This window comes from Dasypus novemcinctus, chromosome 15, assembly GCF_030445035.2.
Source record: "Dasypus novemcinctus isolate mDasNov1 chromosome 15, mDasNov1.1.hap2, whole genome shotgun sequence".
In the NCBI taxonomy this organism is placed as follows: domain Eukaryota; kingdom Metazoa; phylum Chordata; class Mammalia; order Cingulata; family Dasypodidae; genus Dasypus; species Dasypus novemcinctus.
In genome coordinates this window covers 16,566,184-16,579,222 of record NC_080687.1, presented here as the reverse complement: position 1 = coordinate 16,579,222, position 13,039 = coordinate 16,566,184, and the positions used below count along the sequence as shown (strand labels likewise).

The 13,039-nt window shown below is 38.9% G+C and overlaps 1 protein-coding gene across 1 annotated transcript in view; it reads left to right on the top strand.

Moving 5' to 3' along the window:
• FGF9 (fibroblast growth factor 9) overlaps nucleotides 1-4,810 on the top strand; it is a 33,977-nt gene extending 29,167 nt beyond the window's left edge. The window contains exon 3 of the mRNA XM_004467548.5: nucleotides 3,643-4,810. Coding sequence (XP_004467605.1) covers nucleotides 3,643-3,888 — 246 coding nt within the window. The 3' untranslated portion in view covers nucleotides 3,889-4,810. The remainder of the gene's footprint in view (nucleotides 1-3,642) is intronic.
• The last annotated feature ends 8,229 nt before the right edge of the window (nucleotides 4,811-13,039 follow it).

Sequence of the window (13,039 nt, the reverse complement as noted above, 5' to 3'; positions counted from 1 at the left end):
ATCTATCCATCATCTATCATTTGTCTAAAGCAAAAATTACATATTGACATAATCCCAAATAAGAGGAGGAAATTATTTTAACACACACATGGTAGAATAAAGGAACAAGGTCTTTAATTCTCAATGACATTTTAAAATTTGAAGGCATGCAAGTCTGTCTGAGTGGCATTGTATACTAGTGTAATAATTACAGGAGCTGAAAGGTACCCGTGGTTCTGCAATGTCATGGCCGCGTAACCACATTCACCCTTTTAAGTGAAGCTATACAATCCTCCACTGGCTGAGATGACTGAACTCTTAATCATCGTGAAAAATGTTGGCTGTAGATGTTACTGCTTAGATGGAATAATTCACTTTATTTCCTGGGTTGTCTAGAAAGTTATATGATGCTATGATAGCCTGCCAGGGGAAATAGAACAGTGTTTACTGAGCAGCAAAAATGCCACTTTGATTTCTTAGTTTATTCAACATTTTTTTCTAACAGGTTTGTTCATATTCTGGGGGGAAAAGGGGTAGATGAAAACCTTTTTTTAAATACTGAAAACAAATTAGGGCCCCATTCTTAGACCGCATCACCTCTGTGACTGTAGAATTTGTGTCTTCTGGTTTCCTCCTCTCTCCACCCATTCCTCCTTTTGAGATAAAAGAAGGAAGGAACACGTGACTCTTAGAAGAACCACTGCATTTAATTCCTGCCCGTGCCCTGGGAGCTCACCCCTTTCCCTGCTGGAGCCCTCTCCAGTGCCCGACTTTGGAAGCCTCAGGACCTTACTGGTGGAGTGTACCTGGAGGCATTAAAGGGGAACTGCAGGGGGCGCTGTCACGAGAGGACAGCGTCTGGCAGGGCTCCTGGAAACTTCTAGCTCTAATGGCTTCATTACAGTAATAACAAGATCCTGTGGTCTGGACCCTGGGCAAATCATTTCACATCTGGGCCTCACCGTCCCGTACATGGAATGGGAAAAGTGGACTAGCTGCTTTGGGAAGTTTGTTCCATTTCTGAGAGAGTCTGACGTTAACACAGTGCCAGCGACCGCCATGGTTTATTGAGCTCTTCCTGCCTGCTGGTAGCTGTCTGTGATTTCATCTTTTTAAAGCGCCCTTTCTCAAATTAACTTTAAGTAATCTGTGTCAAAGGTGAGGCTCCTGAGAGGTAGAGAGATTAAGTAACTGGTGTAAATGTCCTGCAGCTAGGGAGGGGCGAAGCTGGGGTGAGAGTTTGGCTTTTGGCTTCAAAGCCAGCATCCTGACAATTGTGTACACTAGCTCTCGGTCCTGAGGTCCCTGTGCATGTATTTCTAATCTGAAAACCATCACCGTGCTACAGGTATGATTTCTGTGCATATGAAATATAAATTTGTGCATAGCTTATGCTTCCAAAAGGAGGAGGAAGTATTCAATTTTTGAAATGAAGATTAATTTCACAATGTTTATGTGATTTCCTGCTGAGAAAAAGAAGGCTTAATGTGAATTAGTTTTCATGTCCCTTGTAGAACTAAAGGCCCAGTAGACGATTCCGTACTTTGGTCTGTTGTATAATTTAAAAAGGCAGATAATTTGTTCAGAAAATTCACTTAATTGCAGCAAATTCAAGCCAGCCATTTTAGCCAGGAATGATCGTGCCTGTGAGGAGACTATTTATTACACAGATGGAAGTATAGACTAAAATAGCTGTTAATGTCTTTAACACACTATTTTTGTTCCGACAGTTTTAATAGAGATGAAAGAGGAATTGCAGTGAGCCTGGTTCTGCCCACTGTGGGAGGAGTGTGGGTTGTTGTGTATCCACAGAAGAATGTCCCTCCAGGTTTACAAGAAGAGGAAGGCAAAATATTGCCTCTCCACTGTCCACCCTCCCCCCGCTGCAGTGTAGAGCTTCTGCTAGCGAGCCCCAAAACGGGACCAGTCCAGTTGTGCAGCTATGTATAACTTCTCCCTTTCTGCAATTCATTTTGCCCCTATAAATTCAGCATCAGCAACTTGGGTTTGTCTTTTTTTTTTCTGTCCTTGCACCCTGCATTGGTCTTCCTTTCTGCTTTCAACTGTTTCAACTCCTTTAGCAAAAATTCTTCACCAATTTTGAGATGAAGATATTGTTAATCTCCTGCTCAGTGCTTTGAATCACTAGGAAGAGCTCAGGCTTTATTCTAGGTGGGTTTTTAGACCCTGGGTAACTTAGCAGAGCAGAGCAGCGTGGTCTGATGGTTTTGTCAAATTTCCCTTCCTGTCCTCTACTGACTTACTCCACAAGCACTTGGAGATGTGGGCTGTGCCCAGTGGACCTTGATGAACTCATGAGACTAAATTCCCTTCTTGGCTGTGTGCATTTTAGTAAAAGGATGTCTTTATTTGGGGGCTGTGTAAATTTTGCTGTCTGTCCCCTGGCCCTGACTGAGAGAAATGGAGGATAATGTCCTACTGTTTTTGGCTCTTAGCATGTATGTGTATTTATTATCTTATTTACGTACGCTCCTCAATGGCAAGAGCCTGGTAAATATTTTTAAAAAGTCATTTTTTAAATGTACTATCTAGGTAGATATTTGAAATGTTTCAGTTTAGTGGCGAGAAGAGGCAACAGCCCACTGAGTCCCCCTGCCCTTTTCTCCAGGGGCTAGCACGTAAGCCCCCCATTCTGCTAGGAGCGTGTACACGGTTTCTGCATATGATGTGCGGACAATCGCTGGTGGAGCCCGTAGCCAAAGGAGCTCTAAGCTGTGGGGTTAAATGGGACTCAGGCTTTCATCAAGATTGAGGGGAAGGAGAAGACAGGGAACTTTTCCCTCTGGAAGTGTAGGAATAAGTGCAGCTCTCTCCTTGGTAGCTGTGTGCCTGAGATGAGGAGGGGATGGAGCCTTCTAATGCCAAAGTTGGAAGAAATTGGAAGACGGGAATATTTGCTTTTACTTCTCTCTACTCAGTCACGAGAGAAAGTCATACTACCTTAAAATGTTTACCGAAGATTATCTGCCTCGCCCTGCCCAGGTGCCTATTAAAAATGCCTATTTTGAGATTTTCTGGCTCAGAATTGTAAAGGGTTGGTGCTCAGGAAGCTGCATTTTCAACAAAGCAGCTCAGATGATTCGTCTGCACACTGATGTCTGAAAAGCGCTCTGAAAGAGTAACAAATAGATCCCGTAGTTTCAAAGGGCGGAAAATACCTGCCATCCCGGGAATGTTGCAGATATTGGTCTGCGTAGCAAGTACTTTATAAAAAAAAGATATTAAAGATGAAGCAGTGATCTGAATTTTTGGCTCTAGCAAACGTTCTCACTCTCAGGATGTTCACCATCCTAATTGCTGTAGGAGAAATGAGAACACCCCATTACTTTCGTTGTCCTTTGCCTGTTTGACTCATTTGAATAATTGGCATGTGGCTTGAACAGATTTAGAAGCTATAGCAGCTCCTGTTCTTGGAAGAATGTCCTCAGTTTAACTAGATAACACCCAGAATCATTTGTGCTTTAGGGATTGCGGGTAAGAAATGAGAATGTAGTTAAATTTACAGAGTTAAGCAATTTTTGCCAAATGGATGAAAATCAGTGTTTTCTCATCAGGGTTATATTGTGCCGCAATCAAATGTTACTTTAAACATGGAAAGCAGCTAATTTTTGCAACATATTTATTTGTGTTTTCTTTTTACAGGAAAAACTAACCCAAGAGTGTGTATTCAGAGAGCAGTTTGAAGAAAACTGGTATAACACGTACTCATCGAATCTATATAAACACGTGGACACTGGAAGACGATACTATGTTGCATTAAATAAAGATGGAACTCCACGGGAAGGGACTAGGACTAAAAGGCATCAAAAATTTACCCATTTTTTACCTAGACCGGTGGACCCTGACAAAGTACCTGAACTATATAAGGATATTCTAAGCCAAAGTTGACAAAGACAATTTCTTCACTTGAGCCCTTAAAAAACGTAACCACTATAAAGGTTTCACGCGGTGGGTTCTTATTGATTAGCTGTGTCATCACTTCAGCTCCACTGTGGCCAAACTTTGTCGCATGCATAATGTATGATGGAGGCTTGGATGGAACATGCTGATTTTGTTCTGCACTTAAAGGTTTGTCCTCCTGGAGGATTGCCTATGCCCACTTGCTTGATTTATTGTGAGAGAAGAGGGACGAGAGAGCGAGAGTGAGAGCAAAGGAGTGAGTGTGTGAGTGAGAGGGGAAATGGAAGCAAAAGCAAAGAGGAAACGGCCTGATGCATGCTGGGAAATAGACACGCTTTTAAATTTTTGATCAGTTGTACTTCATCGTATATCAGCATAGCTGCCATATTTCGACTCATCAGGATTTTGGCTGGTGACCCGCTCAAGGCTACGCTGCATTTTCAAAGGCATGGAGGGTGCAGTCTTACTTAAAAGACTTTTTTCAGTTAATTCTCGCTGGTGCCATCCCAGTGAACTTAAAGCAAAGACCTCTTAGTAAAAAAAAAAGTTAAATTTATTTATAGAAATTCCAAAGGCAACATTTTATTTATTTTATATATTTATTTATTATATAGAGTTTATTTTTAATGAAATATGTACAGGCCAGATAGGCATTTTGGAAGCTTTAGGCTCTGTAAGCATTAAATGGCAAGTCCGCTCTGAACCTGTGGTAAATTCATGCAAGAAAATATAACGGTGCATGGATACGAGAAATTCTAAAGACCCTGATGTACTAAGGCGACAATCTCTTTTGTGCCCATATTATTGTAAACGTATGCACATCACTCATGACACTGAGCATCACTCTTTACACTGCTTGTTTCATAGCTTACCCCAGAGGATTAAAGATGAACTGGGTCTCGAACTTTTATTCTGTGTCTGTAATATTTCCTCTCTCATAAGTGACTTATTCCTTCATTGTAACTTCACGGTTGTGGAAAGTATAAGGATTGGCATAGTTCCTATTTGTTAAAAAAATCTATCACAGAATATACCAAAGCTAAACAATAACTATTTTAGCCAATCTCCAGAATGACAGGAGTAATACATTGTACTAATTTAGAAGTCTCAAGAAATAAAAAAATAAAAAATAAAAAGCTTAGCACAGATTTTTTTTTTTTTTAAGATACAAGAATCAGATTAGCAGGATCATTCCTGTAAACTTTTATTTGTGCATTTGGCTATCAAATAAGAAATTATACAAGTACCATAGGGGTCATTGTAACATCTATGGAAAATGGCTTTCCATGTGAACTGTCCTAATACATGGTAATAGCACCCTTCTTAAAGTAAAACTTGCAAAATGAAACTAATAAATCTTTATCAATAATGATAATGAGGGGGAAAGTATTATACTTGTTGACTGTGTTTTGTTTTTTTTAAATGGTCTTCACAAGCTCAGATTTTTTTAGAGGGGAGGTTACTGTATAGAATATCTTTTACAAGGCTTTTATAACGTTTTATGCTGCAAGGCATAAGGATACGTATTTCTTTAGTAGCAATAACTTTGGAGCTTGCCCTTGGGCAAGGAAGACTGTTTGTTACTATATACTAAGGAGAAAAGAGCCAACTTCTTAAAGCAATATTTAAGAAAAAGGAATTTAAAACAAATTCCCATACCACATAAAACACTTTCTAGCCAGTTATGCTGGAAAATTGAAAGTGACAGTTAAAAAATGGGTTGGGATTTATGTCGGTAACTTTAAAATTTAATATTCCAACTTTGTTTTGCTCTGGTGCACATTCTCTAAGAAAAATAAAAGTATGCCCCTGGCAAGTTGCAGCTATATGAGATAGAAGCACATGACTACTGCCAGGAGCCCTGTAGTCCTCCAGGAGTCCAAGGCACAGTATGTCGCAGTGTCCTGATGGGCATTGAGGAAAACTGAAGTCTAGCATTTGGAATTAGGAACTGTTGTGGGGCCAGGGGGCAGAAGCAATGTAAAATAGTCCATTTATTTAAAGGTCAGAATGTCTTCTTCCTTTGATTTCTTGGGATTTTTTTTTTTTTTTCTGAACAGAAATTGCATTTAATTCCAACAGGTAGTATCCTTCTTTGCTGCTACTCAAATATGCAACTATTCAGGCTTTAGTTTTTCCAAAAGCATTTGATTATATATATATATTTTTTTGGTTGAAAAACGTCAACAATCTGACCACAGGGAAGAATTGAGATTCTAGGATGTCATAGGTATGATGTTTCGCATTGGAGAAATTGATTTTAGAAGACGGCTAAAACTAAAAGTAGCATGGGAAACTAGATAATCAGCCTAAAAGGGAAAAAAAAAAACCAACTTTGTGAACAAGACAAAAATCTCCACCATTCCTTGTAGAATGCTACACTTTTTTGAAAGAAAAGCAAGATGTTATATGCTTTTGGCAACTGATACAATAAACTGTAATGGTCTGTAAATAAATAAATACTGACTTATGCAATTTATGTAAATAGGCATTACAGAGAGAGTAGAAGGCTCAGGGTTTCCTTCCGCTTGCTGTCCTGTTGGGCAGTGGGGGGCATCATCCCAGCTCTCACAGGTTTGCAGCCAGTTCTTACCCTAAGAGACCCAAGCCTAGTGGACTGCAGTCCATGAGCTAGAGAGTTGTTTGGCAGACAGATGCTCAGCCAGTTAAAGCAGTACCTTGTTGGGCCCGCACCTGCACCCTGGTCGAAGACTTAATGAGCATAGACTGAACCCTTCTCCCCCCGTCAATGCACCCAAGCAGTGTTGAAGGCCAGGCCAGCTCAGTGTGGGGACCCTGCCCTGCCAGGTCCTGTTTTGTAGTAAACGAATGGCTTCAGTTGATGGTGTTTTCATTCTATTTCATCTCATTACCAAGACGACATTGTGTTCCTTATTTGATAATCTGTAATTGTATGTAAATACATACAGGATTATGTAATTTGTGTAAATACATGATTACAGACTTTTGAAAACTGGTATTTTTTACTCGATGTCCATTTTGGGGCTGCTTCAGATTCTGTGCCTACATGAACCAATGGAATTTAAAACATGCCGTCCTTGCACATACAGCTGTTGTGTGCATGTGGAGGGCATGGGAGTGGGGGTGGAGAAGGGAGGAACAAGTATGTCCAGATGCCTCTTCTGTGTGTTAGATGAAGAAGCAAGTTATCTTCTGGGATGAAGATTTATGAATCTGCAGGAGGCAAAACGCTGTGTGTGCGTGCACGTTTATATGGATGGGTAGATGGACAAAGGGATTTTGTTTGAGGTCAAATTCTGTTTGCTGCGTCATTTGACCTTGAAATGTGCCAAACTTAGATCTGCTCTTCCTGGTGGCCACTTGTGGGAAAGAACAATGAAATGGTGTGTGTGGGGGGGTGGGGGTGGGAAGGTGGGGGTTATCCAAATGGATTCAGAAGATATGTTGCTGTCAAGTCTCTCTCAGGTGTGGGTGCGAGTGGGTGCGTGGGTGTGTTTTATAGATGCTCTATAATACCCACATTTATCCACAGACATTTCACCTATTAAAACGGATATTTTATTTTTACAATTGGAGTGGGGAGGAAATGTATGAAAAATGATCCTTACCTCCTTCGGTATGCCACCCAAAATTCAGGGATTCGTTTCATAGGTTGGCCCTTGGCCACAAAAGGTTTGGTTGCAAATTTGTTAACTGGTGGCTTCGGAGTGTGATTTCTACCTTTTACTTCCAGGTTGCCTCGGCGCCTGCCCTTGGGTCTTTAGGAAACATTTTGATGTAACCTTTTCTTCCTCAGGGAGGAACGTGCAGAGATAAGAAATAGGCTTTTCTATACTTCTCTGTAAGTGAAAGATTATCTTCACATGTCCTCTTCCGCTTGTCTGCCTGCACAGCTGCAATGCTCAGGTTGATAGCCTGGAAGGTGGGACAATTACCATGAAGGCCACAAGGCAAGCAAGGAAAACACCAGAAGAGAAGCCTCTCTCCTCTTTGGTTAATAGTAAACGATAGTTTGCTTACTTAGAATTTCAGTTATTCTCAAATTTTACTCCAGTTTGCCTCTTGAAAAATACTTTTTAAAAAGAAAATTGAGGAAAGCACATTTTTATAGTTGTACAATTAACTCTAGTCTGTGGTTTCACTTAGGGTTCACTGTGTTGTGCAGTCCATGGATTTTAAGAAAATTTTTTATTCTAGTATAATATATGCAACCGAATGCTTCCCCTTTTAACCACATTCAAATATAAAATCCAGTGCTGTTAGTTATGTTCACAGTGTTGTGTTACCATCTCCACCATCCATTACCAAAACTTTTTCATCATCCCAAATAGAAACTCTGCACACTTTAAGCCTTAACTCCCTATTCCCTACCCCACTTTGAAATTTTAGTTTTAATTTGAAACATTTGTAGGCATACCAGATATCTCAACAGCCTTGGCAAGCTGCGCCTGCACTGGCTCTTGGTTTTCTTCCCTGTCCCCTTCTGAAGCTCCTTTTAATTACTTCTGGGATTTTGGTTATGATTCCCATTGCTATTGGTGGACTTAGGAAAATTTGATGCTAGGAACTAAGGGGTTAAAAAGCAAAAAGTTGGGTAATGAGAATATTCTGAGATGAACAGCTGGCTCTGCCCTCCTTCCACCGGGAAGGGCAAGCAAGTATTATTGACTATGTTCGTAGCGCAGCTTGGAGAAACTTATTTTTAAAAACACTCATGCAGGCTTTTCCTAACCATTCTGTGGGATGTTGCAAAACATTCTGTGAGCTCTCCCTGGCTGTTGCCTCTGGCTTCTAGTATATGCCTATGTACAGGGTGGGTCAATGACAGCTTTGTAAGATTTGTTTTTTTCTAACAAAAAGAAGGCTTTCCCAATCTTTTAGTCTGTGAAGATATTAGAATTATTTATATTTATATGTATTTTTATTAGAGAAGTTGTAGGTTTACAGAAAAATCACACAGAAACAGAGTTCCCATACCTCCCCCCCCCCCCGTTTTCCCTTTAATTAACACTTTGCATTAATGTAGCACTTTTGTTATAACTGGTGAAATTATATTATTACAATTATTAACTATAGCCAGTAGTTTACCTTAATGTTCATTGTGTTGTACAGTCGTATGGTTTTAACAATTTTTTTATTCTAGTAACACAGACACCTAAAATTTCCCCCTTTAACCACATTCAAATAAAGTTATTAGAATGATAGCTGCTCTTTCAGAGGGCAGCAGTACTCCAAACTCCCCTCTACTCTAGAGCTGACCTCACTCTTCCTTTCTCCTTCCCTCTCTTTCTGTTTTTTTTTTCCTCCCTCCCTCCACTCCTTTATTCATCCTACTGTGTGGAGCTAGCATCAGTGGTAAAGAAGACCAGCACACTTCCTGATGGCATACACAGGATTTAAACAAACAGGCATCACAGCAGAATGTGATAAGTCCTGCAATAAAGAAGGTTCTGGGGGCGGTGGAGCATTAAGTGCACCCATATCAGACTTAGGAAGACCTCAGTGGTGATGTCTAAGCTGAAATGCCAAGGATGAGTAGGGGTTCCAGAAAAGAGAACTCTGTCTTTCCTGGCATTCTCAATGTGTTGTGAAAGTGCTTTGGGAATTTGGGCTCATTCTATCTCTTACTGAGGTTTTCCTGTAGAGTGTGGCTGAGTCTAATGGTGTAAAGTGTGGACAAATATTAGTCTTGGGGGGTTTCCTACTCTTGTGGTGGGTTGTTGGTTTGTGGACGTGATCAGGACCCAGTCTTTGAGTCAGACCAGCCCTGCTGCCCTGGACTTGCCCATGGCCATGTTCAGAAGGCACTTTGAGGCTTTTGGCTTCTGCCCAATTAGCTGCTGCATTAATATTCCCCCTCACATTTATCTCACATTATAAACAAAATCTGCAATAAGATGCAGGATAATACAAGGTGAAACTAACATAATCTTTTAAATATATCTTTATTCTTTTAATAAAGGTTTTGCACAGCTGCTATATGACGTGGAATGGTGTTGAGGATATCGTAGTAGACAAATCAGACAAAAATCTCTGTCCTCATGGAGCTTACATTCTGACCTTATTACTTAAATGCCATCTGGGTTCTATGTAATTGATTATGTAAACACATGGTACTCTTAAGTCTTTGGGATATCCAAGGCAAGTGGGCCAACTTTAACAATTTTCTAGGAACTTCATCTCTTTTCAACTATGCATTTAACTTATACTAATATATGAGAACCCAGTTAGAAGCAGCCTATTCGTCCTATTGCTTTACGTAGGACAACTTTTAAAAGTGTGTACTCAAATATGATGATACATATTCTTTTGGTAGATTAGCTCCTTTTTGGCAGAAAATGAGCCTGGTTTGAAATAAACAGAATGGATCCCACCCCATTTTTTTTTCCCTTTGGGAAAATCCAAGGGAAGAGGCAAAGGAAATCCAAAAGTTTATCAATTGTAGATTTGTGTTTTAAGACTATCAGAGCTCAGTGAAGACGTCATTTACTGGGCTAAAAGAAATAATGAAGCTTTGGAAAATGCCTAGTCTGCTCCCACTGAACCCATCAGATTAAAATATAAATGGGCATATCACCATAACTTTAATACCAGAGATGAAATTATGTATTTTGGTTAGATGGATAAAACCTTTCATTTTATTTGTCTTCACCAGAATTACAAATCTGTAGTTAATCGGTTTCCTTGTGGCTTCCTTATGTTTGCTTTGGTTTCCTTTTCTAGTTATAGGGGTAACATGACTTCCCACTCTCTTGGGATCCCCTTCTCTCTAACCCACATTTAAGGAGTAGACATGTTTAAACACATGTTAAAGAATAAGAACTGACAGAGTGTGATGGATGGTCTTTAGAATTTCCCCAGAAGAATTTTATGATCTTAAATTTGGCTTAGGAGATGAGGGCTAATTGAATTACAACAGTATCCAAAGCAGGGCATATTGGCAAGAAAAGAAACTCTCCATTCTTCAGCACATACATCATGACCATCCCTGGTTGGGAAAAATCTAACTGCAGAACATTTCCATGATGCTGCCATCCATAGAGCATCTGAAGTGCCATCTAGAGATAAATGAAGATAATGAATGTCTCTTTGGTAAGTGGATGCAAAACTAGAAATCAGGCCATTTCTTCTGATGATCTGTTTGAAAGAAGCAAGTTTAAATTTTGTGGTGACTGTAATGTGCCTATATATATGCTTTTTCTTTCTTCCTCCTGGCATATTTCCTATGCAAACAGGCTGAATTTTATTATTCTCATTTCAGAGCTTTCATTTTCTTCCAGATGCAAAATGCCTATCCCTTTATAAATATAGATGATTAGGTGGATGACTTATATTGCATTAACAAAGCTCCTTGTTGAGACATATAAATTAAGCAGAGTAAAAATAAAGCCCATACCTCCAAGCCCAAAGCAAATGTCCATGTTCTGGCCCGATTCTGTGTGCCATGTGGTCCTAAGTGTTGTCAAATGAATCAGTACCTTGAAGTGACCAAACTGGTGCATCTCAAATGAGTTGTTCTATGTCCTAATGAGCTAGTTTCTATAGATACTTTGGTTGTATATTTTCAAATATCAAAAGCTTAGATTGTAGAAGAATTAAACATAAAATATAAATCACAAATATTATTTGTAGTTTGGATAAATAAAAGTTACTTTTTATAGTCATGGGTCACATTTGGTGCTATTTTTAAAAACAAATTTTAAAAAAATTGTTTGACACTTGATTTTTAATGTTAGGTAAACCCAAGATCTTTCTACATGCCTATAATATCCAATGTATGACTTGGAAGCCACCAAAATTTAAGTGAAGAGAACCTTTGATTGCAACTTATTAATTTATTCAGCAAGTAGTTATTGTTATCTACTATGTTCCAGGGATTATGAAGGTGGAACCAGAATTATTAAAATTAGTTATTAGTACAACATGCAAATATTTGACCCATTTGACTTATGCCTTCACCTTGTGGAAGTGTCCTAAGCTAATTGACATAAGCTATAAAAAACTCTATACTAAAGATCTATTTGTTACTTTTCTTCTTTTCTCCCTTATGGAAAATATCTATTCTTCCTAGGGAAGGGGACTGGGCTGTGGTTTAAATCAGAGTATCATCTCTTTAAAGGAAGCACTTTAAATAATGGACTTATACCATTTGGAGATCTTCTTTCAGTTCCTATTCAACTAGTGTTTAAAATTGCTCCACAAAGGATTTATTCTTGGTTTGACTTTGAATTAATAAGTGTCTCTGAAAAACGAAACATGCATAAAGTTAATATGATGTAATACAGCATACATTTTGGCATGCTTTATAATGATTAGTTCTTTATTTTTAGTTCAGAACAGCAGTGAAGTTCCAAAATTCTGTTTAGCTGTTTTAATCTCAGAAACATGTGACAGCTTGTCACAAGTCTATGTTGGGAACCACACCCAATGGTTCTGAGCACAGTGAAGGAACTATATTAAGGACCATTAAATGAATGTATGAACAACTTATAAGCATACTTGATTAGTTACTGCTCTTTAGAAAGTGACAGGGTATGCATGGTAAAGGAAACTACCTGAGGATGGGAAAAGAAACACCTTAAAGGATAATGGGTATCGGTGCTTGGCATTTACAAAGGACCAGAAATAATGTTTGTTTCTCCTAGCCAGACTAGAAAGTGTCTAGATTCACAGTAGTGGGGAATAATCAGCCCCAAACTAAACACTGTTCCAATTTCATGTAACATATTTTAGAAGCATCACTCAAAATGATCAAACTATTTCCAAGTAAGTTAACATCAAGTCAGAATAAAGATAAAGAATATTTATGGAACTAAAAAACATATCCAGCACCCAGCAAGGTAAAATTGGCAATGTCTTGCATACAGTCAAAAATCACCAGACATGGGATTTCATCAAAATTAAAAACTTTTGTTTATCAAAGGACATTATCAAGAAAGTGAAAAGACAACCTACAGAATGAGAGAAAGTAGTTGCAAATCACATATCTGATAAGGGTTTAATATACAGAATATATAACAACAAAAAGACAAACAATCCACTTAAAAAATGGGCAGAGGACTTGAATATACATGTCTCCAAAGAAGATATGCAAATGAACAATAAGCATATGAAAAGATGTTTGACATCATTAGGGAAATGCAAATCAAAACCACTA